This window comes from Molothrus aeneus, chromosome 6 (assembly GCF_037042795.1).
Source record: "Molothrus aeneus isolate 106 chromosome 6, BPBGC_Maene_1.0, whole genome shotgun sequence".
NCBI lineage: Eukaryota > Metazoa > Chordata > Aves > Passeriformes > Icteridae > Molothrus > Molothrus aeneus.
Window position 1 is genome coordinate 9,380,952 of NC_089651.1, and position 27,758 is coordinate 9,408,709.

Genomic DNA, 27,758 nt, shown 5'->3' on the forward strand with positions numbered 1-27,758 from the left:
GGCTTCATCCGTGTCCCATCGTGGCCGCACTGGGAGCCAGGGGTGGTGGCACGTGTCCTGTCGAGACAGCGTGCTGATGTCACAGTGCTGCGGGTGGGACACCTGTGTGACATCACAGCCCCGCCTCGCCCCGGCGCTCACGGCCCCAGGGCACCCCAGCGCTTCCAGGGGCAAGGGGCTCCATGTGGGCACTGGTGGCCCTCTGGAGCAGAACAGATGGAAAGATTCTCAGGCAAGTCGGACACAGTGATGAGGAGGAGGATGATGGTCTCACCTCCTGGCTGACAGAGATGGGGACATGGATTGTCCCATGGGGACACTGCAAGGTGCTGCAGGAGGAAAAGCTTTTCTCAGTAACCACCAACAGATGTCTGTGTTATCCACAGCATTCCCATCCTCTTTCCAAGCCCAGGGCTGTGCCGCACACTGTGAAGAAAATGAACCCTGTGAATCCTACTAAAAGGAAACAATCAAAGCACTGAGGCAGAGCAGCATAAGTGTTTTCTGTGGAGCATGTTGGTGATGGAGAACTGTGTCAAGATTTAGCAGGGGGGAGAGGGGCAGACTGGGTACCCAGGACATCCCGTGTGGCACAGGGCAGGAATGTCATCTCCAGTGGAACACGTGATATCCTACACCAGCTGTGGCACTGCCACATGGTGCCAGTTTATCTGTGTGGACACAGAAGGACATGGAGAGTGGCACAATCAGCATGGGTTGAGTCTGACTGGTTTGATGTCTGGGATAAATCCACATGTACTGGAGATGATGGAAGGTGGTGGATGCTGGTTCTTGGGCTGTTGGGAAGAATTTGGATCCTGTCCCTCCCAGCTCCTTCTGGAGACAGTGTCTGTGGAACCACGGAATGGTTTGGGTGGGAAGGGTCCAGCTGGGAGCAGGTCCAGGCTGAAGGTCTGGCTGGACAAGGCCCAGTGGGAGTAGGGAATGGGGCTGGCTGGAGAGCAGTTGGGACCCAACTGGGAGGTGCTGGTGACTCCTGGCCAGAGATGGAGTCACAGAATCGAGATTAGGATCAGCTGCAACCCCAGGCCACCACCTGTGGATTTCCGGGGGGGAAATGCAACTGCTGGCCTGAGGCTGGTGCTAATTGGGCTTGTAATAATCAAATGGAGATAATTGCATCTGGTTCATGCCATGAGAGCTTGTGTGGGCATCAGAATAGGTTGAACTGAAGCACAGCAATGTGCCTGGAGCAACAAGCCCGTGGCTGCTGGGGACAGGCTTTGTGGATGTCCAAGAGGGAATTGATTCCATGGAGTTTGGGTGAGGCTGTGCTTGTGTGTGGTGCTGGGGAAGAGAAGGAGCGGAGCTGAGCTCGTGGAATTAAGCAGGAAGGAAGACAGAAGGGATGTGAGCTGTGTTATCTCCCACACACACACACACACACAGAGGGACATGCTGGAATGTCACTTTATTGCTCCATGGAGGGGTCCAGGGTGTCTTGGTGGCATCAGTAGGTGCTGAAGATGGCCTGGATGTGCTCCCAGTTTTTTGGTTTGTAGGTGCCAACCCCTGCAGCAGACGGATGTGTGAGGCTGGGACATGGAGGTCCCCAAGCATAGCCCCTTGTGCCCCACACCCCCCTGGGTGCTCACCTTCCTGGAGGGGACTCCAGCAGCTGAAGAACTGCCAGTAGGTCCTTTCGGTTTCATTGCCAGCCAGCCCGTGGATGGAGGTCACAAAGGGACCCCAGGATGTCTTCTTTGTCTTGAAGCTGCCAGCAAAGGGAGTGAGCTCAGAGCTGGGTGGGGGGATGCAAACACCTCCCCTTCTCTCCCAGCCTCTGGCTCTCACCAAAAGTTGTCAGGTTTCTCATTCCTTGCCACCTTCATCACCTGGAGCAGCTTGGAGTTATCTGGGACACACACCGAGGTGGAGTAGTGGAAGTAATTCTTCAGCGTGTTGGTGATGGAGAACTGCACCGTGATGGAAGCTGCGGGTGGGGAGAAGGGCAGGGTGGGCACCTGGCACACCCCGCCTGGCATAGGGCAGGAGTGTCACCCCCACGGGGTCAGCTCCAGGTTGGAATTGCAGTTGTCCCCAGCACTGGAGACAGGGGCAGCTGTTGGTGTGGGGACATTCTGTTGGTGGCAGCACAGCCCCACCCACCTGCGTTCAGGTATGACTTGCCCACCAGGGGAGGCAGCACCTGGGCTATGGCCATGGGCTGTTGGTAGTCGTGGTTGTAGACCACGCTAAAGGCCTGGGCACGGTCCCACTTCCGAGGGGCGTAAAACTCACTCGAGGTCTCCAGAGCCTGTGGAAGAGGTGGAATGTGGCACAAGCAGCCTGGGAGCGGAACTGTGACCCCAGAGCCCCTGTCCATACCTGCAGGGCCAGGCCCATGCTGTAGATATTCCCAATCATGCCATTGTGCCTTTCTTGCTCATCCAGAAAATTGTTGGTCACCGCCTTTAGTGCATCATGGATCAGATGCGGCTTGTCCGTGTGGTTGTAGGCGCACACCAGCGCCAGCACCGCCATGGCCCGTGTGTCTGTGGGACCCCAGTGTCACTGTCAGCGCCCCGGAGACACCTCTGGGAGTGGAGGGGGCACAGCAGGGCTGGAGGATTCCCTTACCCACATCGGGGGAGCTCTCATGTTTCAGCAACTCCTCGGCCACAGCCTTGACTGCATCTCGGTAGTCATATTCCTTCACCAGGCACAGGGCCAGGATGTCCAGGCTCTCTGTGTACCAGGTGATCACTGCAAGGCAAAGAGGGGGGAGCTGATGGGGTGCAGTGAGGGTGACACCCCCCAGGCCCCCCAGTCCTTCCCTCACATCCCTGTGTACCGTTTTTGCTTATCTCCTCATTCATCTTCTGCTTCAGAATGGGGATCAGGTTGATAGTCTTCCCCCTGGCATGGACACATCGGGGGTCCTGGCAGGAGGAGAGGAGGGCGAGGACGTACAGAGCCACTTGTCCCGAGGTCAGGTCTGTGGGGACAAGAGGACAGAGTGGTGGGATGGGATGTGGGGTCTGCTGGGATCAGGTGCACCCCCTCCCCTGCTCTGGGTTCTCCTCTCCCTTCCCCACCTGTCTGGGCTCTCTCCACTGCATCCTTCTTGATCTCCTGGAGCAGCCAGTTGTGGACATGGCCGTGGGTGGCTCCAGCCAGGTTCATGGCCAGCAGGATGCTGGGATTTGGTGGCTCGTCAAACTTGACGGATTTCTCCATGCGCTGCAGCAGCTTCTGGACCAGGTGGTCGTGGGTGACTGTAGCCTGGCACCCCTCTGCCACTGAGGGCAGGTCACCAGGAGCCCTGTGCATCATCCACTCGTCCCTGTGCAGTGTCACCGGTCTGTCCGCGGTGCCACTGCAGGAGGACTGACACTCGCTGCAGCCCTGCGTGACCGTGGCACTTGCCAGGGCCAGCAGGACTGCCATGCTGTAAGCCATACTGGGCATCCTCTGGCCTCAGAAGAGCTGATCCACTCAGGGCAGCAGAGTCCGGCAGACACTCATCTCTCCAGCTGTGCCCTCTGCTTTTATCTGCTCCTGGTGCCATCCTGTGCTCACTGCCCACCCTCACTTCCTGTGGCACTTCCGCATGATGCCAGTTTATCTGTGTGGTCACGGAAGGACCTGGAGGGTGGCACAATCACCATGGGTTGAGTCAGACAGGATGCTCCTGTGTGACTGGTTTGATATCTGGGATAAATCCACATGTACTGGAGATTGTGGAAGGTGGTGGTTGCTGATTTTTGCTGTTGGGAGGAGTTTGGATCCCATCCCTCCCAGCTCCTTCTGGAGACAGTGTCTGTGGAACCACGGAATGGTTTGGGTGGGAAGGGTCCAGCTGGGAGCAGGTCCAGGCTGAAGGTCTGGCTGGACAAGGCCCAGTGGGAGTAGGGAATGGGGCTGGCTGGAGAGCAGTTGGGACCCAACTGGGAGGTGCTGGTGACTCCTGGCCAGAGATGGAGTCACAGAATCGAGATTAGGATCAGCTGCAACCCCAGGCCACCACCTGCGGATTTCCGGGGGGGAAATGCAACTGCTGGCCTGAGGCTGGTGCTAATTGGGCTTGTAATAATCAAATGGAGATAATTGCATCTGGTTCATGCCATGAGAGCTTGTGTGGGCATCAGAATAGGTTGAACTGAAGCACAGCAATGTGCCTGGAGCAACAAGCCCGTGGCTGCTGGGGACAGGCTTTGTGGATGTCCAAGAGGGAATTGATTCCATGGAGTTTGGGTGAGGCTGTGCTTGTGTGTGGTGCTGGGGAAGAGAAGGAGCAGAGCTGAGCTCGTGGAATTAAGCAGGAAGGAAGACAGAAGGGATGTGAGCTGTGTTATCTCCCACACACACACACACACACAGATTGACATGCTGGAATGTCACTTTATTGCTCCACGGAGGGGTCCAGGGTGTCTTGGTGGCATCAGTAGGTGCTGAAGACGGCCTCGATGTGCTCCCCATCTTGTGGTTTGTAGGTGCCAACCCCTGCAGCAGAGGGATGTGTGAGGCTGGGACATGGAGATCCCAACCTCAGGCTCCCCTGCACCATCCCTGGCCCCCTTCCCCACCTTCTTCGAGGGCATTCCCAGCACTGAGGAACTGCCAGAAGGTCCTGTCCTCCGTGCTGCCAGCCAGCCCGTGGATGGAGGTCACATAGGGACCCCAGGATGTCTGTTCCGTCTGGAAGCTGTGGGAGAATGAGGAGGCTCAGGCCTGGGTGGGGAAATGGCAAATCCCACCTCCAAAGCCACCCTGGCTCTCACCAAAAGGTTTGGGGGTCCTCCTTTGCTGCCTCCTCCATCACCCGGAGCAGAGTGGAGCCACTTGGGACTTCCACTGAGGTGCAGTTGTGGAAGTGTTTTCCCTGGAGCGTGTTGGTGATGCAGTAATGCACCTGGATGGGGGCTGTGCAGGGAGAGAGCAGCAGGGTGGGCACCTGGCACACCCTCAGTGGGCACAGGTTGGGAACATCATCCCTGCGGGGTCTGGGCAACTCCAGGTGGGATCAGCGTACCTCTGGGAATGCCGTGTGTCCCCTGCACTGGGGGCAGGGGCAGCTGTCGGCCTGGGGACATATTCTTGGTGGCAGCACAGTCCAGACCAGCCGCATCCAGGTAGGACCTGCCCACGAGGGCTGGCAGCACCTGGGCGATGGCCATGGGCTGCTGGTAGTCATGGGCATACACCCTGGAGAAGGCCTGGGCACAGTCCCACTGCCGTGGGGCATAAAACTTCCTTGTGGCCTCCAGTGCCTGTGGAGCGGGTGGGATGTGGAATGACACATCTGGAAATGGGACCAGGTGGCCGCGATTCCACACTCCCCTGGCACCTCCCCTACCTGCAGGGCCAGCCCCATGCTGTAGATATTCCCGATCATGCCATTCCTCTCCTCCTGCTCATCCAGGAAGCTGTTGCTCACTGTCCGAAGTGCCTCCTGGAGCAGATCCTGCACGTCTTGGAGCTCCACTTGGTCATAGACGCAGGCCAGCGCTAGTGCCACCATGGCCTGGGTGTCTGTGGGGTCCTGGAGTCACTGCCAAGGCTCGGGATAGCCCGCAGGAGTGGGAATGTGGGAGCAGAGGAGTTCCTTACCCACGGAGATGGGTTTCTGGGCGTTCAGCACCTGCTTGGCCAGGGCCACTGATGGCCCTTGAGCACCGCCCACCTCAGCCAGGCACAGGGCCAGGGTGTCCAGGCCCACACTGTACAGGGTGGTTTTGGGAATCCCCTCAGCCTCTGAAAGCAAAGAGTGGCAAGATGACAGGGTGTGGGGACAGTGACAGCCCCACGCCCCCAAGCCCCAACAAACCCAGTTTGGCCATCTCCTCATCTGTTTTCTGCTGCAGGACACGGATCAGGTCGAGGGTCTGCTCCAGGGCATGGACACGCTGGGGATCCTGGCAGGAGGAGAGGAGGGCAAGGACGTGCAGAGCCACCTGTCCCGAGGTCATGCCTGTGGGGACAAGGGGGCAGCCAGGCTGTGCTGAGCTGGGCACCCCAAGAACTGGCGGAAACCTGGTCCCCCGGGAGCTGGTGCCTTCCCTCCTTTCCCTCCCTACCTTTCTGGGCTCTCCTCACTGCTTCCTCCTTGATCTCCTCGAGCAGCCACTTGTGGATGGGACCGTCACTGTCCCCCCCAGCCAGGTTCATGGCCAGCAGGACACTGGGATTTGCCGGCTCCATGAAATTTACAGATTCCTCCATGCGCTGGAGCAGCTGGGAGATCTTATCCTGCGGGGCCACTGGAAAGAAGGGAGGTCAGTGGGATCCTGTGTCCCATCTGCGGTCTCTCCTGGTTCTCCGTGGGTGGCTGACACTCACCACAGTCCTCGGTGGCTGTGCAGCCCAGCAGGGCCAGCAGGACCCCGATGCCCAAAGCCACACCAAGCATCCTTCTGGAGCCAGCTGGCCCACTCAGGGTGGCAGAGTCCTGTGGGAATTCGGCTCTCTGGGCGTCCTCTCTGCTTTTAGCTGTTCCCAGTGTCCTTGTCCCGTCACCTGCCCTCCCCCAGCTGCCCTGGCTCTGCCAAGCACTGCTGGCTTATCTGTGTGTCCAGCAGGGGAGGAAGGGCAGTGATTTTCCATTTGGGTTCACTGGGGACCACTTGGACCACGTCAGTATCCATGAGGCTGTGATGTTGTATGGGATTCATCCCAGTATGTCCCAGAAGGAACCACCTCAATCTTCCACCCAAGGTCCTGGAAGCCTGAGGAGCTCCATTGCTGGCTGGACATTCTCCAGCTGCTCGGACTTTTCCAGGAAACTCCAGCCTTGATAATGTAACTTCAGTACCAGGAAAACTGGTGGAGAAGGTCATACTGGGCCCTGCTGGGAAAGCAATTCAAGGACAGTGCCTGCGTCAGACACAGGCAGCTCGGGAGAACGGAGAGAAATTCCCATCTAACTGGTTTCCTATCCTGCTGCCATAACGTCTCCTGGCTCAGAGGTGATGGGAAGGCTGAGCCTGTTCATTTTTGGGATTGTAGTAGGAATTTTGGCCCTGTCCCTCACAGAATCCTTCTGGAGGTGTCCAGCTCAGACGAGCAGGGACAGGGTGTGCTGGCTGCTGTGCTGGATGTAACTGGGATAGGGAACTTTTTGTTTACTGGACTTGGATTCAGAATGGTAATGGTGCAGATAACCCGCGGGAGGTTTGGTGGTTGCTGAGCGGGGCTTGCCGTCCTCAGGCACTTTGCAGTGTCCCCTGGGACAATCCAGGACGAGGCACCATCCTCAGGGACATTCCCTGTGCCTTCTATGGGCGGGGAGGAAAAAGGGATGGGCGAGTCTGGAGTGTGATGGTGTCACTTGGCACAGCCCATTGTGGTGGAGCACCCAGTGAGTGAGGGATGAGGGAGCCCGAGTGAGATCCCCCCAAAAAAGGGAGGTTACAGCCCCAAAAGGCCTGAAAATTCATGGAGGGTTTGTGTGAAAAATACTGAAAACTGCAAATATTCCCATTTTTGTATATTCTGAGAAATTTTAATGCATTTAAAAACTGATTCCGAAATAAAAGCCTGTGTCTGCTGTGTTATAGACAGGATATAGACTGTAAGGAATTCTGGTTACGGAGCTAGAGGCTTTGAAAATACAAACATATTTCTCTATCCGGGGCCAAGGCCGGGGCTGCTCCCGGAAGGAAACGCCGCAGCCCCGGGAGCGCAGGCGCGGAGCCGGGAGCGGCAATGGCGGAGCCCGGGGAGCGGCGGGGCCAGGCCGGGGCACCGGGGGCGGCGGCGCCGGGCTCGGAGGTGAGTGGGGAACGGGGACAGCCCCGAGCGGGGAACGGGGGATCGATGTCCCGGCACAGGTATCGGTGTCCCGGTGCAGTGATGGATGTACCGGTGCAGTGATGGATGTACCGGTGCAGTGATGGGTGTCCCGGCGCAGGGATCGCTGTCCCGTCCCGGGACCCGGAGCGGGAAGGCGGCAGCAGCGGGAGCTGCGGGCAGGGGACACCGGAGCTGCCTCGGCCGAGCGGGGCCCGGGGCGTCGCTGCGGGGCGGATTCTGTAGGGGCCAAAATGAACATTTTGGGGTAGAATCTGAGTTAATGTGCAGGGGACAGAACGCACAGTTTGGGGTAAGGAAGGGGTGGTCGGTGCTCTGCGGAGGGACCAGCTCGGGCTGGCTGTGTGCTGCTGTGAATAATTTGCTTTATGGAACGAGACAGCCGAGACTGCCGCGGGAATCCAGGGCTGGAGCCGGGGAGGAAACCTGGTCTGAGCGGGGGATCAGGCGGGGCTTCCGTCGGTCACTGGAGCCGCCGCCCTGAAAGCGACGTGTAAGGATGTATAGCGAGATACAAGGGACATAGTGATTGTAGGGTTACCGATAACGATACGTAACGGAGCTATAGAACGATCGTATAGCGAGATATAAACAAAACTCCCCCACCGTCATCCTTCTCCCAGCCCCGCTGTGTTCTCAGGGTCTTGGGGGAGGAGCCGGACAAAGCTGGACAAGGCTCCCGGGCACAGCGGGGAATTCTTGGGGTCCTGTGCGGGGCCAGGATTTGGACTCGATGCTCCCCGGGGGCCCTTTTGGCTCAGGAGATGCTGCGATCCTTGGAGGGTGGATTCAAGGGGATCGGGGGGTTTTGCCCGCGGTGTTCGCGGCCCCGCCGGGTCAGGGCGGGCCAGAGGCGCGGCCGCCCCGGGACAGCGGCACCGGCCGGGCTGGGAGCGCCCGGTGCTGCCGCCCCGTGGCGAGCGCCCGGCACTGCAGCCCGGGACGGCGCGGGAGCGGCTGGAGCGGCACCCCCGGGAATGCTGGGGCACCCCGGGAGTGCTGGGGCATCCTTGGGAATGCTGGGCACCCCTGGGAATGCTGGGGCACCCCTGGGAATGCTGGGGCATCCTTGGGAATGCTGGGGCATCCCTGGGAGTGCTGGGGCATCCTTGGGAATGGTGGGGCACCCCGGGAATGGTGGGGCATCCCTGGGAGTGCTGGGGCACCCCTGGGAATGCTGGGGCATCCCTGGGAGTGCTGGGGCACCCCTGGGAATGCTGGGGCATCCTTGGGAATGCTGGGGCACCCCGGGAATGGTGGGGCATCCCGGGAATGCTGGGCATCCCTGGGAATGCTGGGGCACCCCGGGAATGCTGGGGCATCCCAGGGAAAGCTGGGGCACCCCGGGAATGGTGGGGCATCCCGGGAATGCTGGGCATCCCTGGGAATGCTGGGCACCTCCGGGAATGGTGGGGCACCCCGGGAGTGCTGGGGCATCCCAGGGAGTGCTGAGGTGTCTGTCCCAGGGAATGTTGAGGCACCACAGGGAATGCTGAGGCGTCCCAGGGAACGCTGAGGCATCCCATGCCCGGGGCACTCAGCAGCACATCCCTGATGTGGAGCAAAAAAAGGAAAGTCCTGGGTGAGTGGGAGGATGTTTCTGGAATGGAAGTGGGAGAGGTGCTGATCATGCCATGGAATCAGGGGCTGCTTTGGCTTGGAAGGGAGCGCGAGATCATTGACACTCTCTTGTCTGATTGCACAGCCAAGAACATCCCAAAGTGCCTCCTCGCCCTCATGGACAGCGGGAACGTCTTCCATGGCTCCTGTTTAGGAATGGCAGTGGCTGTTGGGAGCTCTGACAGGAGCACCTGGAGACCAGGTAAGAGCAGCAATGGGATCATTCCAGCTGCTGCTGAGGCAGTTTTCTCTATTTATGATAGAGAAATATATATTTATGACAATTAGATAATATATGATATAATATATATTGTATATTATATATTTTATATATAGAGAGAGAATTATGTATTTACAATAGAGAATCTATATTATGATTTTCCTCTGATTGATCCTTTCACAGGAATTTTCCTGGGCATATTTGAGAGTAATTCCAAGAATTTTGAAATAGTTGAAAAACAGAGGGGGAAAACTGTGAAGCTGATCCATTTCTAGTAATTCCAAATTTCTCCCATAACACCATTCTGGGGGAAACCTGATTAGGGGACAAAGATGGAGAGGAACAAATGCTGTAAATTCCCCTTGGCTCTCCAGCAGAGCAAACCTTCCAGTAATCCCAGCTGATGTCTCTGAGAAACTGTGGGACCATAAGGATTTGCAGGAAAGCTAAACAAGGACAGAGATGAGGGAATAAGCTTCCAATTTAAAAATGATTTGATGGATGAAAGAATGATTCTTGTGTGTTGGATGCTCCCTCTTAGATATCTGAATAATTTTGAAATGGTTCATTTAATAAATCACCTAAATTTGGGAATTTAAATTTGAGAGGAAACAATACAAAATTAATGCAGGGAGAGATGGTGGAATCATCCTGGAATGGTTTGGGCTGGAAGCCTCATCTCTGAGCCTGTCCTGGGCTGGCTCCTGTCCTTCAGCCACTCCCTGCAGGTGGACGTGGAAGTGATGGAGATGTGCAGGGAATGCTGCTTGGTTTTCCCAACTGCCTTTGGCAATCTGGCCATTCAACAGACTAATTGACCTCTTCCAGCAGGAAAACATTTAACAAGAGGTGCCAAAAAGAATTGGAGCTTCTGCACAATGAAATCTGCAAGAATCCAACTTCAAATCCCCCTGGATTGTCACCGGTCCAACTTCCATGGACTGGTCACCATGGCCAGGAGTGCCCAATCCTGCTGGAAATGCACTGGACCAGGATGTCATTTTCACTTTATGCTGGTAAAGACCCTCTGGGTGACCCCCAGCCACTGGAAGGAGCAGACTGGGCTCCCAGGGCACTAATTCCAGGGGTTCTGTTTTTGGGAATAGCACAGGAGCCTTTCCCTTGCCCAGAGGAGCAACAAGTGCCTCAAATCCCCAGGATGGACACAGAGAAAATAACAGGAATATGGAAATCCCCCACACTGGGAGTTTGTGGTGCTCTGGATTACATTTTGGATTTAAAATGTTAAAGGAGGGTGTGGAGGGGCTTTTCTCTCTCTCCTGTTCATTATCGTTCTCACTGCTCTTGTTGCTCTCACTGTTATTGTGTGTTGTCATTAATATTAAATTATTGTATTTGACTGGTTTCCATTATTAAACTGTTCCGAGCTGGATTTTTGTCTCTGGTCTCTTCCCCATCCCACTGGGGGTCAGGGAGCTGCTGCTGGGGCCCAGCTGGGTCCCGCCCATGGCCCGGGGCGTTTCTGGGGGCTCCAAACGCTGTGGACTGGAGCAGTTTTGGGGCTCACAGAGAGACACCCAGCACTGCGATTTGGGGGCTCAAAACTGGGCTCATTTGGCCAAGTACAGAAAGAGACACTAAGGACTGGTTTGGGGGGCTTGAAACCAAGGTGCCTCAGACAGCATTTGGGATCTCAGAGAGACCAAGTTCTGCATTTTAGAGGCGTGAAGCAGAGACCGTGGCCTGTGTTTGCGAGGTCTTGAAACCGGGGTAGGTCAGTGTTTGGGCTTCACCAAGAGAGATTCAAGTGCTGCATTTTCGGGGGCTTGAGTGAAAGGCCAAACGCCGCGTTTCGGTGCTCCAGGCGGCTCTTTCGGCCAGGGCCAGTCCGTGTCTCTGGGCTCCGAGCCGTGCCTCGGGCACGGCCCAAAGCCGGGCTCCCCCGGCCGCGGCAGAGCTCCGGAGCAGCGGCCGAGCGCCGCGGGCGGGGCTGGCGGCGGAGCCCCGGGGCCGCGTTCGGGGCTCAGCGCGGGCAGCAGCCGGGAGGGGCTCGGGGCTCAGCGCGGAGCCCGGCCCGGCGCGTCGGGCTGAGCGCGGCATCCCGGGGGCTGCCCGGGCCCGGCCCCAGCGCCCGTCCCGGAGCGGCTCCTGCCGGAGCCGGAGCCGGCCCCAAGCCCCCTCAGTGCTGCGGGGCCGGGACCCGCAGCCCGCCCGGCGGGGGAGAGGCGGCACCGCCCGGACCCCCAGAGACACCGGCGGGACCCGGAGCCGTGGCCCCGGTCCCGGTGCGCTCGCAGCCCCGGCCCGGCCCAGGTGAGAGGGGCGGGTCCGGCAGCGACGCTCCCGCCGCCATCCCGGGCAGGGCGGGGCCCCGGGGCTCAGGTGCGGTGCCGGGGCTCAGGGACGGTGCCGGGGCTCTGGGGCGGTGCCGGGGCTCAGGGGCGGTCCCGGGCGGTGCCGGGGCTCAGGGGCGGTGCCGGGGCTCAGGGGCGGTCCCGGGCGGTGCCGGGGCTCAGGGGCGGTGCCGGGGCTCTGGGGCGGTGCCGGGGCTCTGGGGCGGTGCCGGGGCTCAGGGGCGGTCCCAGGCTCAGGGGCGGTGCCGGGGCTCTGGGGCGGTGCCGGGGCTCTGGGGCGGTGCCGGGGCTCAGGGGCGGTCCCAGGATCAGGGGCGGTGCCGGGCGGTTCCGGGCGGGGCCGGGCCCGGTTCAGGTGTGCAGGGCGGGCCCGGCTCAGGTGTGCGAGGCCCCAGCGCGGCTGCGCGGGGCGGGGCCGAGGTGATTTAATCCCCGGAAATCTCTGCCGGCACCATTTGCTCACCCGGAGCGCGGTGAGGCTGCTGCCGCACTGGGCTCTCCCGGCGGCGATTTCCCTTTTTCTTCCCCCTCTTTCTCCTGCCCTTATCCTCCTCTTTCTTTCCCCCACTTACCTCCTCTTTTCTATCCCTCCAGTTTCTTTCTCCCTCCCCCCATCCCTCCTCTCCCTTCCAGCCTCCCCTCCCCTCTCCCCGCTCCCCAGCCTCCCCTGCACTCTCTCGCTGTTCCCCTGCACATCCCCGACCCCCCGTTCCTTTCACCCCTCTCCCCAGCCCCACCCCCCTCTCTTCCCCCTGTACCCCTCCTCTGTCCATCATCTCTCCCCCCACCCGGCCTTTCCCTTCCCCCCCCTCTTCTCCCCAACCCCTCTCCGTTCCCCACCTCATCCCTCCCTATTCCCCTCCTCTGTCCCCCTATTCCCCTCCTCTGTCCCCCTACTCCCGTCCTCTGTCCCCCTGTTCCCATCCTCTGTCCCCCTGTTCCCGTCCTCTGTCCCCCCCCTCCGTCTTTCCCCCGCAGCCGCGGGTCCCGGGGCGCCGCAGAATAAAGCCCAGAGGGCCGGAGCGGCGCCCCCGCTGTCCCTGGAGCCCCCACACGGGGCCGGAGCCGCTGGGCGGGTCCCCCCATTGCAGTGCAAAGCACGGCCCGACACCGCCGGGGTTCCGGCTGTCCCTACATCACACTGGGGGTCCCCGGGGCGGGGGTTTGGGGGGGGGGGGTCAGGGAGGGCCCCCTCCTCAGGAGGGGGTCCTGGGGGGGAGGGGGGTTGGGGGGGGAGGGGGGTTGGGGGGTAGGGCCCCCTCCGGAGGAGGGGGTCCCTGGGAGGGGGGCGGGGCGGGCCCCCTCCGGAGGAGGGGGTCCGGGGGAGGGGGCGGGGCCTGGAGGGGGAATTCCCCCCTCCGGCCCCGCCCCCTCCTCCGGGCCGTCTCCTCCGGACGGGGCTCGGCGCGGCCCCCTCCCCGGGACCCCCTCCTCCGGACAGGGGCCCCGGGGGGAGGGAGGGGGCGGGTGGGGTGGGGGGGAAGCAGAGGGGGTCACGTCACTCTGCAGCGTGAACGCACAAAGACATCACCGGACAGACAAACGGCCCCTCCCCTTCTACCCACCCCACCCGCCCCCTCCCTCCCCCCGGGGCCCCTGTCCGGAGGAGGGGGGTCCCGGGGAGGGGGCCGGGCCGAGCCCCGTCCGGAGGAGACGGCCCGGAGGAGGGGGCGGGGCCGGAGGGGGGAATTCCCCCTCCAGGCCCCGCCCCCTCCCCCGGACCCCCTCCTCCGGAGGGGGCCCGCCCCGCCCCCCTCCCAGGGACCCCCTCCTCCGGAGGGGGCCCTACCCCCCACCCCCCCTCCCCCCCTCCCCCCTCCCAGGGACACCCTCCGGAGGAGGGGGCCCTCCCTGACCCCCCCCAACCCCCCCGCCCCGGGGACCCCCAGTGTGATGTAGGGACAGCCGGAACCCCGGCGGTGTCGGGCCGTGCTTTGCACTGCAATGGGGGGACCCGCCCAGCGGCTCCGGCCCCGTGTGGGGGCTCCAGGGACAGCGGGGGCGCCGCTCCGGCCCTCTGGGCTTTATTCTGCGGCGCCCCGAGCCCCGCGGCTGCGGGGGAAAGACGGAGGGGGGGACAGAGGATGGGAACAGGGGGACAGAGGGGTGGTCGGGGTGGATCAAGGATGGAGGGCGGCTCGGGGGGGTCCGGATGTGCAGGGGGGCAGGGAGGGGGGCAGGGGCAGGTGGGGTGGCGGGGGCAGGACGGGCAGAGGATGGAGAACGAGGATGGAGCACAGGTGAGGGGGGTTAAGGTGAAGAAGGAAAACAGGGGGAGGTGGAGAAGGAGAAAAGGTGAAGGAAGGAGAGGAAGGAGGAATTGGGGGCAGGTGGGAACTGGGCTAAGGAGAGAAGGAAGCGTGGAGGAAGAAAAGGTAGAGTAGGGCTGGGGTGTGTGGGGGCATAGGAAGGGTAGGGGGGACCGGCCCGGGAAGGAGCGGTTTGGGGGGGAGGGAGGGGAGGGCTAGGGGGGAGAGGGAGGGGGGGGGTAGGGGGGGGGAGGGTGTAGGGGGTGGGGGAGGGGAGGAAGGGAGGGAGAGAGAGGGGAGGTATTGCGAAAAACAGGTAAAAAAAGCGTAAAAGAAAAGAAACAAATAAAAAGATATGGAGCCAGCGCGGACAGAACCTTCCCCTCCAAGCGCCGAGGGGGCAAATGGCGCCAGCGGCGATTCCCGGGGCTTAAATCCTCTCGGCCCCGCCCCGCGCAGCCGCGCTGGGGCCCCGCGCACCTGAGCCGGCCCCGCCCCTCACACCTGAGCCGGCCCCGCCCCTCACACCTGAGCCGGCCCCGCCCCGCCCCGCCCGCGCCCGTAAATCCCGGCGGATCCGCGCCCGTTCCGCTTTGTGCGATGGATGCTCATCCCGGGATGCGGCGGGGCCGTCGCTGGAGCGCTGTGCGGAGCCCCGGACCGGGGGCTGCTCCCGCTGCTGCGCGGGGCTTGAGGCGCTGAGGTGGGGCCGGGAACAGGATCCGGGCCTGGGGATTCGGGTCCGGGTTCTGCCGGTGTCTGCTGGGGGTCCCGGGCTGAGCCGCTTCTCCCTCGCGGGGCCGCAGAACCGAGGCGGGATTGGGGCTGGGATCGGGATCGGGATCGCCGCGGGCAGAAAGAGCTGCTCCGGGATGGGCACGGACCGAGCCCGGCGCTGCCGCTCCCGCTTGGACCAGGGCTGCTCCCGCTACGGCTCCGGGCAGGTCCCGCTGCTGCCGTGGGGAGCCGGGGCTCTGCCGGTGCCGGTGCCGGGCCCGGCAAGAGAGCGGCGCATTCCCGGAGCAGGCGCTGGATCGCGGCTGGAAGCGGCCGGGGCGCGGGGATCGCCCGTGCCGGCCCCGGGAGCCCTCAGGCCCCGCCGCTGCCTCAGCGCCGTCGCCCTGCGGGGCGCCCCCTGGCGGACACGGAGCGGGGCTGCGAGCACGGCGGCCCCCGGGGCGCGCTCCCGGCCCGGCCCCCGCGGGGATGCGGAGCCCCCTCAGCCCCGGTACCCCCAAGGCCGCCGCGCGCAGAGCGGGACCCGGACCCCGTGCCCGCACCCCCGGGGCTCCTGCCCGCCGCGTCCCCGCGGAACGAGCGGGGCTGCATCGCCGCGGGCCGGAGGAGCTGCTCCGGGCCGGACGCTGGGGCCGAGCCCGGCGCTGCTGCTCCTGCACCGACTGTGCCGAGTGCGGGCACGGGGCCCTGCCCGGGCTCGGTTCTGCTCGGGCCGCTCACCTGGTATCTGCCAGGTGAGACCTGATGCTCTCCCTCCTTTCCCCCACTTTCCCTATGGGTTGTACTCTCTAATACAAAAAACCTCTGGGTTCAAAAAGCCAGTGAAAACTGTTTATTCTTTATTTCCAGGTCAGCAGATATCCTGAGTGGGAAGGGACACACCAGGAGCATCAGGCTGAACCCTTATGTGAAGGGCGCAGCTGGGGATTGAACCCACAACCTGGGCATTTTCGGCACCCTGCTCCAACCAAGCCAGTCTCAGGTAATGGCAATGCCCTGCCTGGGACAGGAATGCCAAATGCCAGCAGAGCAATTCCTTTGCCAATGCTGCTTTACACACCAGCCCCTGGAACGTCTGTAGGGCAGAGCTCCATAGCCAGCACCTGACCATGGAACAACACAGGTGAACAGTTGTGTGACAGCATGAAACTATTTGTATAATCCTGATTTCCTGCCTTTTCCAGCATTTCCTAAATAGCTGTAAAGGTGTTGATGCCATGTCCCTTTCCAGGGGGAAACGAGCAAGTCCTGAGGGTTCCCTTGCTCCAAGGCCGAAGCTCTTCTGGAGAGTGTCAGGGCTGGTCCCGCCTGCAGAGGGGCCTTTCCTGTAGGTGAGTGCTCACAGCCCAAACTCATGGCGGGGGCTGAGCCCGGCGCTGCTTCTCCGGCCCGGAGCTGCACGGAGCCCTCGGGGACTCCTGCTCCCTGCCAGGAATGTTCCTCGCTGCTCCCTCCGTATGTCCCGGCTGGCCGGGAACGCGGGGCAGGAGGAGGCCGAGCCCAGGGGGAACCAGCCCCTCCTGCCCTCGGTGCCTGCAGGGCAGGAGCTGTGCCTCAGTGTCCTGCCCGTGCAGGCAGCGTGCCAGGCACACCCGGGGCGGGCGCTGGGATGCGCGGGCAGCGCTGGCATGGGCACGGATCAAGGCCTGCCTGCGGCTCCTGAGCCAGGGGCTGCTCTGAACGGGGCCCCGGAGATGCTGCAGCCCGGACAGAGCCCCCTGACATCCCAAAACCAGCCCAAGGAACAGCTGCCATTGCCTGGGAGTGCTGCACGCTGGCTTTGCAGAGGAGCTCAGACAGCAATTCCCGGTGCCACCTCCTGGAGCTCCCACACAGCCACCGGGTGTGTCCCGGCCACTCCAGCCCCTTCCCTTCCACCCTGGGGCCATCCTCCAGCAGCAGCCTTAAAGCCAAGGGAATTCCCCTCGCAGCAATTCAATCCCAAGCAAGGCCCTCGGAGATGCCTTAAAACAAAAGGTTAGAGTTAGATGGAGTTTTGTTTGGATGAAGTTTGGAGTTTTTCGGGAGCCAGCTGGGACTGCAGAAGTGCTGGGAAGCTGGCACAGGTGGGTCACAGTGCAGGTACCCTGCAGGCAGGGATGTGCATCCCTTTCCTCAGGGAAAAGAGCTCCCGGAGGCCGTGCCGAGGCTCTGGAATGAGCTCAGCTCCTGCAGGGAGAGATGCCCTCCCCTGGGCACAGGGGCTGCCTCAGCAGGGCCGGGAGCGCGTCCGGCCCCGCCCTCGCCGCTGAGAGCATCAGCTGGAGCCGAGCCCAGGGGTGGAGCCCACGGAATTCCAGGGAACTCTGCAAGTGCCCCCGGGAACATGGGTGGGGCTGGGGGATGAATAAATAGCCAAGGGTTAAAAATAGCAAATGCTATGGAATATCAACCTGTGCTTGTCCTGATCCCACTGAGCTTCTTCAGAGCCTCTGCTGGTTCCTGGCACAGCAGGTGTCAAATAGGCAGCTCTGTGTGGGAATATCCATGCTGCATGAGGATATCCATGGATATCCATGCTGCATGAGGCACTGAGAGGTTATTCCAGCAGAGAATTCAGGGCCATAGCTCTAATTCATCTAAACTGCAAAGATGAACCCCAAATCTGGGCACCACACAGGGAACAATCTTTGTGCTGCCCTGCCAGCCAAAGCCCCTGGGCTGGGAAATTTCAGCAGCCAAATGGATGGAATAATCTAAATGCCAGCATCCCCCCAAGGGACGATCCAATCGCCTCCATGTGCTCCCAGAGTGTCCTTTCTGTTCCCCATGGGTGCCCTGGTGACACCAGGGGGTTCCCTCTGCCCACAGGGCCTTTCTCCTGCCCCTCTCCAGCCTGAGGCCTCTTCTCCCTTCCCTACCAGCTGCTGCAGGGAAGGAGGAGGACCCAGGGAGTCCAGAGGTTACCTCAAAACAGTCCTTCCCTCACCTTGGGATTACCTGAGATTTCTCCCCCAAATCTTCCCTGTCTGTCCCCTTCTGATTTCCTCACTCTTTACAAGAAAGCATTCCTTCTCTAATTTGGGGATTACCACAAGCTTTATTCCCATTATTTTCCCTACCTGTCCACTCCCTATTTCCTCACTTCCACCTCAGTATTTTCATTCTTTACCCTACAGCTGCTTTCAGTTTTCCCTCCCAATAATTTCCCTACCTGTCCATAACCGGTTACCTCAGTTTACCCCATCAAGTGCATCCTCTCTGCTACAGATCATCTCAGATTTTACCCCAAAATTTTCCCTACCTCTCTACCACTGAGTACCTCATTTTTACCTTAAAATATTAATTTTCTACCATGGAGATTCCCTCAAGTTTTATCCCCAGATTTACTCACCTGTCCACAGCAATTCCCTCAGTTTACCTCAGGATGTTCCTGCTCTCTCCTAGAGATAATCTCACATTTTAGCCCTCAATTTTCCCTACCTGCCCAGTACTGATTTACCTCCTTTTCACCTCAAAATATCCATTGTTTCCTCTACAGATTAACTCAGGTTTTATTACAAAATGTCCAGTTTGTCCCCTATTTACCAACTAGATTTTAAAACCAAAACCACACAGGTTATGTCTCTTATCCCCAAAATGTTCATTCTGTGCCCTGCAAATTATGTCAGATTTTTTCCCAAAACCACTTATTGTTCCTACATAATTACCTCAGGGTTTGCCCCCCAAATTCTACCTAATGTTGACTTCTGATAATTTCTGCCTCAAGATGTTCATTCTCTGCCCTACAGATCTTCCCAAGTTTTACCCCCAAAATTTTCTTGCCTACCCCCAGTGACTGCCTCAGTTTATGTCAGTGTTCACTCTCTCCCTTGAGATTTACTCAGGTTTTACTCCCAAAATTTTCCTTACCTGTCCATAACTTATTACTTCATTTTTGCCTGAAAAGATTAATTTTCAACCTTTAGATTATTTCAAGTTTTTCCCCCCAAAATTCCCCTACCTGTCCACTACTGATTCCCTCATTTTTCCTTCAACATTATTTACTACTTCCTATCATGTAGCTTTTGTCAAGATTTACCCCCAAAATTTTCCATGTGTACCTAGTTTTTACTTCAAAATGTTCACTTTACAGATTATTCCATATAATTTTTACCCTGAAATTTCCCCATCTGCCCACAACTGATTCCCTCATGTTACCTCAGTATGTTCATGCTCTCCCCTAGAGATTATCTCAGATTTACCCCCGAATTTTCCCAACTGTATGCTCAGTACTCATCACCTCATTTTTCCCTCAATATGTTCATTCCCTACTCTTGAGATTTTGTCAAGCTTTGCCTCCAAAATTTTCCTTGTCTACTACTGAGTACCTCATTTTTACTCCAATATCTTCATTCTGTCCCCTACAGATTACATCGAGTTATACCCCCAAACTTTTCCTTCCTGTACAATATTGATTAGCTCTTTTCTACTCTGAAATTTGCATTCTCTCCCCTGAACATCACCTCAGCTTTTCCCTCAAAATGCCACCTGGCTCCCCTTGACATCCCCTCACATTTTCCTGCACAAACAGTTCTTGTGTCCCCTCCCAGCTGCCCCAGGTTTTCAGCTAAAAATGTCACCTCTGTCCCCTCTGAGTTATCCCAGGTTTTCCCAGTTAGGAGCTGCAAGGAATTCAGGCAGGGCAAAGGACAGCAGGGAATTCTGTAAATTCAAAGCCACAAAGAGAAGATCTACCAGCAAAGGGGAAAGGTTTCAGAAAACGTTTCTGCAATTACTAATTAATAATTATTTCCAATTCCCCAGTGAGAAGAACATGAGCTCACCACCATTAAGGCCTGGCAGTTCCCTGCAGCGAGAGCTCAGTGCACATCCACAGAGGCAATTCCAGCATCTGAAGGAAAGGAAGAAGAAAAAGGTCATTTCTTCTCTTTCCAAGTTATTTCAAGTTCTCAGACCCAAACCAAGCTTTGCCCTTGATTCTGGCTGGGTGACTCCTGAGCAGTGGGCACAGGTCCTGTCATTCATGCTGCTGGGAGTGATGCTTTCTGGGGAAATCAGCTGATTTCCAAAGTTCACTGCCTGCCCCGTGCCTGATTGCACAGGAGAAAACCTCTTGCATGAAGGGATTTTGCTCCATCTAATCCCATCTGCCCAGGCTGTTCCATGGGGATGTTGCCAGGCTGGGGCAGCACAGGCAGACACAGCTCTCAGCTCTCTCTGCTCCAAACACAGCTCTGGGCTCTTTGCAAACTCCTCTGCTGTGAGGTTTTCTCCAGGAGAACTCAAGGAATGGCCCACGGCAGGTGGAGATTAAGTTATCACACAGGGAAGTGAAGGATAAATATTCCTGTAAGAGCCTTTGGGATCTGCTGGGCTGAGCTGGGAAGGGGACATTCATTCCCTGCAGTGCCAATGCACAACAGCCTCCAGCACAAAGCACAGACTGTCAGGTGGGCTCTGAAAGCACCACTTGGACAAACCTCATGGTTATTCTTCTTTGCAGGGACTTCTGCAATCCAGCCCTGCAGCTGAGAAGCCCAAAAGCTCTGGAGTCTGCCTGCTCTGGAACAAAAGGATCCTGCCAGGGGTGAGGCACATTGCCAGCAAACACTGCCAACAGGCACAGAGGCAGCACTGGAGCTCCTGTTGGGGCTGGGAAGGGCTGCCAGGAGGACACAGCCCCAGGGGGTGGCAGTGGCAGCAGCAAATTGCCACGGTCTGATGGCACAGCAGAGAGACAAAGGCCAGCAATGGCCACGGGAGCTGCAGGTTCAATTCTGCTCCTGCGCTGCCCCATCCCGGCAGGAAATCCCCAGGGGGCACAGAAACTCTCAGGGGGCACAAAATGCAGCATCTGTGAGCCTGATCCTGCCTGAGCTCAGCGTGGGGGCCAACCCCCCCAAGGAAGCACTGCCCTGCCCTGGATCAGTGCCAGGCCCTGCCCCAGCTCCCAGCTGCTCCCGGGGCTGCCACCACATTCCCCACAAGGTGACAAAGGCCACAACTGCACTGGCACGAGCACAGGCCCATCCCTCCATCCAGGTCCTCCCAAAGCTCCCCATCTGTGCTTTGGCCAGTGCCTGCCCCCCAGCCCTGCAGCATCCAGACCTGTAATCCAGAAGTTTGAATGCTGGAGATGTGCTGCACTTCTCCCCTTCAGTGTTATTTTCAGGAAGTAACAAACCCACCACAGTGCAAGGGAAAAAAAGGTGATTTAAGGAATGTTTTACTCACACGCTCCTCACTTTACCCTTCACAACCACCCCAGCATGAAACAGACATTCAGGAATTAGTGTTCAGTAGCTGCCATTGGAGTTTTAAGGGATACCAACAAAGCCTTGATACATATGTGGGGAATTCCACAACAGGTTTTCCTTCCCCATCCGTGTCAGCATCCAGCACAATTCCCTGTTGCTGTTTGGTCCCCAGGAGCTGCAGGAGGAATGTCAGTCTTGGCTTCACCTCCTCGGCGTCGCCTCGTTAATCCAGGAGATAATTAATTCAAAGAGAATTCATCTGGTCAGTGGCAGAAGATCATCACAGCGAAACATCATCCTTGCCACAGGGATATTCCCACCCCTGTGGGCAGTTCACTGATCAAGAACTACTTCCCAAACTCAGTCATTCCATTTAAGCCACAGCAGCACAGTTTGGAGGGACAGAAGTTTTCAGCCTTGTGTGAACGAAGTGAAGACAGAAACATCACTGGGAGAAAATCCTGAAGTTTAAAATTCTTTTCCTCACTTCTTTGACTAATGAATCTCTTAAAATCCAGTCTGGATTGTGCAGAAAAGTTTCTTGGTCCCACTTGGAAATTGATCTCCCCAAAACCAATTAAACAGTTATTATAACTGATTCCATTAATTAGTATGGAAAAGACAATACAAATAAACTGGAAAAAAATTTGGCTCAAGTTTTCCTCAGGAATGAATTGGGAGCTCACCAGCAAGGATTTCTGACAGGTAGAGAGTGTGATATAAAAGATATATGTGCGTACATATATATAATATATATAAATAAATATATATATATATTTATACACACACATATAAAAATATATAATACATATTTATATCACAAACCATCTCACGTATATCTGCCATATATATATATATATATATACACACATATAAATAACCACAAATGTTTTTATATCACAAACTCTACCTATAAACGTTCCCCCCTTTTTTTCAGGAATGTAACATTTTTAGGGATCCTAAAATCAAACACATGCAGTTCTCTGCAAAGGAAAATCAATCACTATTTTATCCCATTAATGCCAAGATGTTTTCCTGGATGTGCTGCTGGGTATTTTCCTGTAAGCTCTTGTTGCTTATCCATGAAGTGTACTTGAAATTGTCAGGATGATGAAATCCATTTGGAATTTTACTGTCTCTGCAGTGGGATGAGTTTTTCCAAAATTATTCCTTACAGACTGAGCGCATCTCCTCAAGTTCCTTCTCGCTTTCTGCATCCTGGAAATGGCAAGAGGGAAATTCATAAATGTACAGCTTGATTAAAACAAATACAAAACACCATTTTTTCCCTTCTTTTCCTCCAAACCAGCTTTTAAGCATATTGTGGAGTCCTGGAATAGCTTGGGTTGAAAAGGACCTTAAAGCCCATCCAGTTCCTGGGCAGGGACATCTTCCATAGCCCAGGTTGCTCCAAGCCTTGGACACTTCCAGGGATGGGGAAGCCACAGCTTCTCTGGGCAGCCTGTGCCAGGGCCTCAGCACCCTCACAGGGAAGGATTTCCTCCTAATACCTGATCCAAGCATAACTGCTTTCAGTTTGAGGCCATTCCCCCTTTTCCTGTCATTCCAGACCCTTGTAAATTGTCTCTCCCTCTTTCCTGTCACTGGAAGGCCACAATTAGGGCACCACAAACTTCTCAGCCCCATTCTCTCATGGCAAAGGTGCTCCATCCCTCCCATCCAACTTGTTGTCCCTCCCTGTGGCTCCAGGGACCCAGCTGGGATGTCCCAGGGTGCAGCAGAGGTGCAGAATCCAATTTTACCTCTTTGGTGTACCCTGGCAGCTCCGCAGCGAGGTCCATCCACAGCACCGCCGCCGAGGCGTTCCCGAGGTCCCTGTAGCACTGGGAAGGGAAATGGCCACGGGAGAGGGGTTAAATGGGAGAAAACAGACAGCAAATGGAACTGGGCAACTGCTACAAAGAGCTGTTTCTGCCTCTTCACCCTTTGCACTGGCATCTCCTGCAGTATCCCTCAGCCACCACGCCTCAGAAGCACCACCAGATCTTGGAATACTAAATATATTTGACTCTCCTTCTTTTTGAGGAAGGAGATTGGGTTTTGTTTGGCCATTTTAAGGTGCCCCTGTGGTTTTCACTCTTTTCAAACTCTACTTTGATTTTCAGTTGCTTTTTCCCCTCTTCCTCACACCATTTTCTCCACAAAACCTCTCTCCTGGGAGCACATCGTTCCCCAGCCTGTTGAAAATGTAATAAATATTATCTACAGGAGTCTCGGGTCCCAAAATAGGCATGAAATATTCTCCATGTGACCAGCAGCCGAGGCACAGTGATCCCTCTGGGAACAGGAAGATTTTGGGTGCCCAGAGAGTCTTGGGGGTGTTTGGAGACCATGAAATTCATCCAGGAAAAGGAAGTGGGTGCTAAAAACCCCTCAGCAAGAGGGCTCAAGACTCCTATGCTGGACAGGGAAAGAGAAATCCTTTATCCTTTACTTCTCCCCATGATTCTCTGGCTTTATCACCACAGAAGTCATGGTGGGGAAGGATTAAATCTCCAGCCCACAGCTGCCAAGTCACCATTCCTGCTTTATAAAGAATTTCATCTGTTAAAAACCAGGGATGCTCCACTGGCTGACTCAAAGGCAAAACCCCTGAATTTTAAAGCCTCTGTACAAGGTGATTTGGCCTAAAAAGATTTAAAGGATAAAAGGAAATATTATCATCCTATAAAATTCTTCTCCTGCTTGGAGTATTTTCTACCTGGTCAGCACTTTACAGCCAAAGGTGATTTTTAATACAAGTATTTCTTACCCTCTGAACAAACAAGAAGTGAGTGGTTACCTTGGCAATGTAAACTCTTCCTGCTTTGGAAAACCCTGGGCTCAGCTCCTCGACCTACAGGAACAGAGGCAGGGTGTGACAGGGAAGAGCAGACATTAGGATATGCAAGGACACAGTTAATTCTTACATCAGGCTTCCTGCAGCTTTTAAAGGAAAAAAAATAGATGGCAGGAAGGAGAATCCTAATAAATACATAAAGCACTATGCCCCTGAAACCTTCAAGCAGTTGTCTGGAAAAGTCTGAAATGCAAAAGTCAGCCAGGCTTTAAGTAAAATATTCTGAGGGAGGAGCTGCCAGCTCCCAGATCCTGGAAGTACAGCCCAGATGTATCCAGTACTGAGCAAGGAATCGCTGTGCAGCCTTAGAAAGGAAAACCAACCCCCTAAAGCAATTCTCAGCACTTTGGGCTGCAATTCTGACACCTTCAACATGCCATTCTTCTGTGGCTATGCTGGAATGGACACTTCTCATCAGCTTTCCTTCCACCCAGGTCCCAGGCCGTGGGGAAGGACCAGGAGGGATCCAAGCAGCCCAGTGCCATCCCTGTGAGCTGTGCAGGGCAGTGATGCTGTGAGCTGTGCAGGGCAGTGATGCTGTTCCTGTGAGCTGTGCAGGGCAGTGATGCTGTGAGCTGTGAGCTGTGCAGGGCAGTGATGCTGTGAGCTGTGCAGGGCAGTGATGCTGTGAGCTGTGCAGGGCAGTGATGCTATGAGCTGTGAGCTGTGCAGGGCAGTGATGCTGTTCCTGTGAGCTGTGCAGGGCAGTGATGCTGTGAGCTGTGAGCTGTGCAGGGCAGTGATGCTGTGAGCTGTGAGCTGTGCAGGGCAGTGATGCTGTTCCTGTGAGCTGTGCAGGGCAGTGATGCTGTTCCTGTGAGCTGTGCAGGGCAGTGATACTGTGAGCTGTGCAGGGCAGTGATGCTATGAGCTGTGAGCTGTGCAGGGCAGTGATGCTGTGAGCTGTGCAGGGCAGTGATGCTGTGAGCTGTGCAGGGCAGTGATGCTGTGAGCTGTGCAGGGCAGTGATGCTGTTCCTGTGAGCTGTGCAGGGCAGTGATGCTGTGAGCTGTGCAGGGCAGTGATGCTGTTCCTGTGAGCTGTGCAGGGCAGTGATGCTGTTCCTGTGAGCTGTGCAGGGCAGTGATGCTGTGAGCTGTGAGCTGTGCAGGGCAGTGATGCTGTGAGCTGTGCAGGGCAGTGATGCTGTGAGCTGTGCAGGGCACTGATGCTGTGAGCTGTGCAGTCAGTGCTGCCCCTCCCAGGCCCATTCCCACCTTTCCTTACCCTCAGGAAGTTCTGCAGTGCGTCCTGCACTGTGGCTGTCAGGGGAGCCTCGAACAGCGCCGACACCGTCCTCTTCTCCAGCCAGCCCAGGTGGGCAACCTGCACAGGCAAAAGGACAACCTGGCCCATCCATCCAACACCAGCACAGGAACAAGGGCCTGCCCAGTCCCTGGGAGCTGCTCCTGCAGCAGGGAGGAAGCCAAACCCCTTGGCAGTTTGGGAATATTCCCATGGAGTATCCAAGTCTGGCCACAGAATTTAACCCAATTTGCTTTCCCTCATCCCAGGTCAGTTTTTGCAGTTCCACACATCTGGGACATGGATGGCCCCAAATCCCAACCTGCCACACTGCAGCCACACCAGTCCCCACCTGTACTCTCCCTTCTCCCAGCCTAAACCTTCCACAGGAACCTGCTCCCCTCCACCCTGTGATTCCTTGGGAGAGGCAGGCTGAAGCCTTCCCACCAGATAATCATGGGATCATTTAGGTTGGAAAAACCCTCCCAGCCCATGGAGGCCAATTTGTGACAATCCCCACCTTGTCACCCAGCCCAGAGCACTGAATGCCACCTCCAGGCATTCCCTGAACACCTGCAGGGATGGGGAATCCACCAGCTCCCTCTGACAATACCCTGTTTAATCCTGTATAATTCCAACAATGCAGACTAGATGAAGCACTACCATACTTCTCCACCCGTGCTTTTATTCCACAGCTTCAGCAGCTCCAAGCTGAGCATGAAGGAAGGATCTTTTTCCAGGAAAAGAGCCAGGAGCTCCCAGCAGTTCAGCTCAGGGCTGCTCTGTAATTCCCACTGTCAATTATCCCAGCTACAAACCCTGCACTGTGGCTCCACTCCCAACAAAGTGCTTTCCAATGGCACAAATGGAACAGCAACAGTCACTGCAGACTTTTATTCCCTTTCTTAGGCTCTAAATCTGATTGAGAGCTTGACATTTGCCTCCAAGCTTTTCCCTGTCAGGAAGCAAAGTAGCTGGCACTTGCTGCCAGTGCCTCCAATTCTGTGTGTGGCAGGGGCAGGGGGACACATGCAACACATCACACACCAACACAATGCGAGCAGAAGCTCCTCAGATGGCCTTGACCACATCCACAGAGGATGGAAGGAAGGTTGTTTTTATCAAGCAAAGCACTGGGAACAGGAAAGGAGTTTGCAGCTCAAGCTTTTCCTAACCCACCCTTTGCCATTTCCCCTCCCATGCCACCAGCAGTGACTAAAAACCCAAGCTGGAGCTCTGAACCCTTCAGAGGCTGCCCAGGGGGTGAGAATAAACTCTCTTACCTGGTAACACCACCTTCCCAGCAGATAGTAGAGCTGTGGGTCCTGTGGCTTCAGGGCAATGGCTTTATCAATGTGTTCCTGTGGGAAAGCAGCAGCAGCACATGTCACATCTTTGTCAAAAGCAAGTAAAATACCCACCAGAGCAGGTGAAGAAAGAGGAAAGGAAGGAATCCACAATTTAAGTGCCACAAACAGTAAAATTAGACTGGATTCAGTGAGCAAGGAAAAGCAGCATTTCTCCAGCCTCAGGGACAGGAATTTCTGCACACACACACACATACAAAGAAGCTGCCCTGCATTTTATTCCTGCTCCAGAGCTCTGCCATAACCTCACTGATCATGCCAAAGGCCGATGGGGAAACAATAACCTGTGGCCTGTTCCATGTCCTTTTCCCCTGGAACATCCACAAGGCATTATAGATCATTCCTAGTAATAATACTAGGAATAAACAACAGGGAATCTGAAGCAAATGAAAGAAATCCTTTTTGAGCAGTAACTGCTCCCTGGGAGGGTGCAGGTTGCTCACAGGCACAAACTGCAGACAAGCTGGTGCTGTGTGTTGTCACCACATAATAATTCCATATTTTAAGCTCTAAGTCTCATCCTTTACCTAAATTCATTTACAAGATTTCTTTTTTTTTCTGGTAATTATAGTGTCTAAAACTGCAGAGTCACTCCCAAAAGGCATGGCTGGAATCAGCCTCCTCATCCCTGGCACCTCTGAAATCTACTGCTTCCCTCAGAAGAACTGGAGCCAATGTTCCCAATTTCCAGCTGCAGAAATGAGTGTTGTTTGATACTCACACCAAACCCAGCACCTCCTGGCCACTCACCTTGAAAACATATCCAGCCTGGATGCGCTTGGAAATGCTCTCCTGCTCCGACACCTGCCCACAAAGGATGGCAAACCTGCATGGGGAGACACCTGCATGAACAAGCTGGGACAGAATCCACACTGAATCCACATCTCCCTGCTGTCCATGGCTGCAGAAGGGAGATCTACAAGTGCTCAAAGCCAGGCTGGACAGAGCTTGGAGCAGCCTTTGATAACGGAAGGTGTCCCTGCCCATGGTAGGGGTGGAATGGGAAGAGATTTAAGGTTCCTTTCAACCCAAACCATCCCAAGATTCTGTGAAGTGTATTAAAGCTTCACACCTAAGTGGGGAAAACAAGGAATCCAGCACATCCCTGACAGGGAAGAGACATAAGCAGCAAAAATGTAGCACTCAGGAAGGAAGGAGCTGGAAGGATGAG

The 27,758-nt window shown here is 56.6% G+C and overlaps 3 protein-coding genes and 1 long non-coding RNA gene across 6 annotated transcripts in view; 1 reads left to right on the forward strand and 3 right to left on the reverse strand.

The window, feature by feature from the left end:
• Positions 1–1,471: 1,471 nt before the first annotated feature.
• LOC136557607 (cobalamin binding intrinsic factor-like) lies at positions 1,472–3,423 on the reverse strand. Its single transcript, XM_066551663.1, is given in 8 exon segments — positions 1,472–1,533; positions 1,617–1,735; positions 1,816–1,954; positions 2,023–2,278; positions 2,350–2,516; positions 2,602–2,727; positions 2,816–2,959; positions 3,060–3,423. Coding segments are annotated over 8 exon segments (1,377 nt in total).
• A 982-nt stretch (positions 3,424–4,405) lies between these two features.
• Positions 4,406–6,391, reverse strand: LOC136558335 (cobalamin binding intrinsic factor-like). The gene is made up of 9 exons (XM_066552709.1): positions 6,304–6,391; positions 6,042–6,224; positions 5,792–5,935; positions 5,575–5,718; positions 5,321–5,496; positions 4,997–5,234; positions 4,746–4,887; positions 4,551–4,669; positions 4,406–4,467 (listed from the first exon to the last, which is right to left on the reverse strand). The coding sequence occupies exons 1-9, from the start codon at positions 6,371–6,373 to the stop codon at positions 4,406–4,408; spliced, it is 1,278 nt and encodes a 425-aa protein (XP_066408806.1). The 5' UTR covers positions 6,374–6,391.
• A 1,245-nt stretch (positions 6,392–7,636) lies between these two features.
• LOC136557943 (uncharacterized) lies at positions 7,637–11,006 on the forward strand. The gene is made up of 3 exons (XR_010783818.1): positions 7,637–7,734; positions 9,479–9,595; positions 10,442–11,006. It is a non-coding gene; the product is annotated as an uncharacterized lncRNA (long non-coding RNA).
• A 4,726-nt stretch (positions 11,007–15,732) lies between these two features.
• Positions 15,733–27,758, reverse strand: part of RMDN3 (regulator of microtubule dynamics 3) — a 29,367-nt gene continuing 17,341 nt past the window's right edge. For 2 of the 3 annotated variants that reach the window (XM_066551902.1, XM_066551900.1), the window contains exons 7-12: positions 27,338–27,413; positions 26,504–26,581; positions 25,203–25,301; positions 23,919–23,972; positions 22,879–22,959; positions 21,068–22,333 (exon numbers count right to left, since the gene is read on the reverse strand). In XM_066551902.1, the coding sequence (XP_066407999.1) occupies positions 22,280–22,333; positions 22,879–22,959; positions 23,919–23,972; positions 25,203–25,301; positions 26,504–26,581; positions 27,338–27,413 (442 nt within the window). In that variant the 3' untranslated portion in view covers positions 21,068–22,279. Of the gene's footprint in view, positions 16,880–19,681; positions 19,750–21,067; positions 22,334–22,878; positions 22,960–23,918; positions 23,973–25,202; positions 25,302–26,503; positions 26,582–27,337; positions 27,414–27,758 lie in introns of those variants that run through there. The other variant, XR_010783793.1, reaches the window with a different exon arrangement.

Coding starts and splice junctions, on each gene's coding strand:
- LOC136558335 (XM_066552709.1), bottom strand. CDS start 6,373: ATGCTTGGTGTGGCTTTGGGCATCGGGGTCCTGCTGGCCCTGCTGGGC. Junction 5,719..5,791: donor TGAGGAGATGGCCAAACTGG/GTTTGTTGGGGC, acceptor CTTTGCTTTCAG/AGGCTGAGGGGATTCCCAAA. Junction 4,888..4,996: donor GACACACGGCATTCCCAGAG/GTACGCTGATCC, acceptor CTCCCTGCACAG/CCCCCATCCAGGTGCATTAC.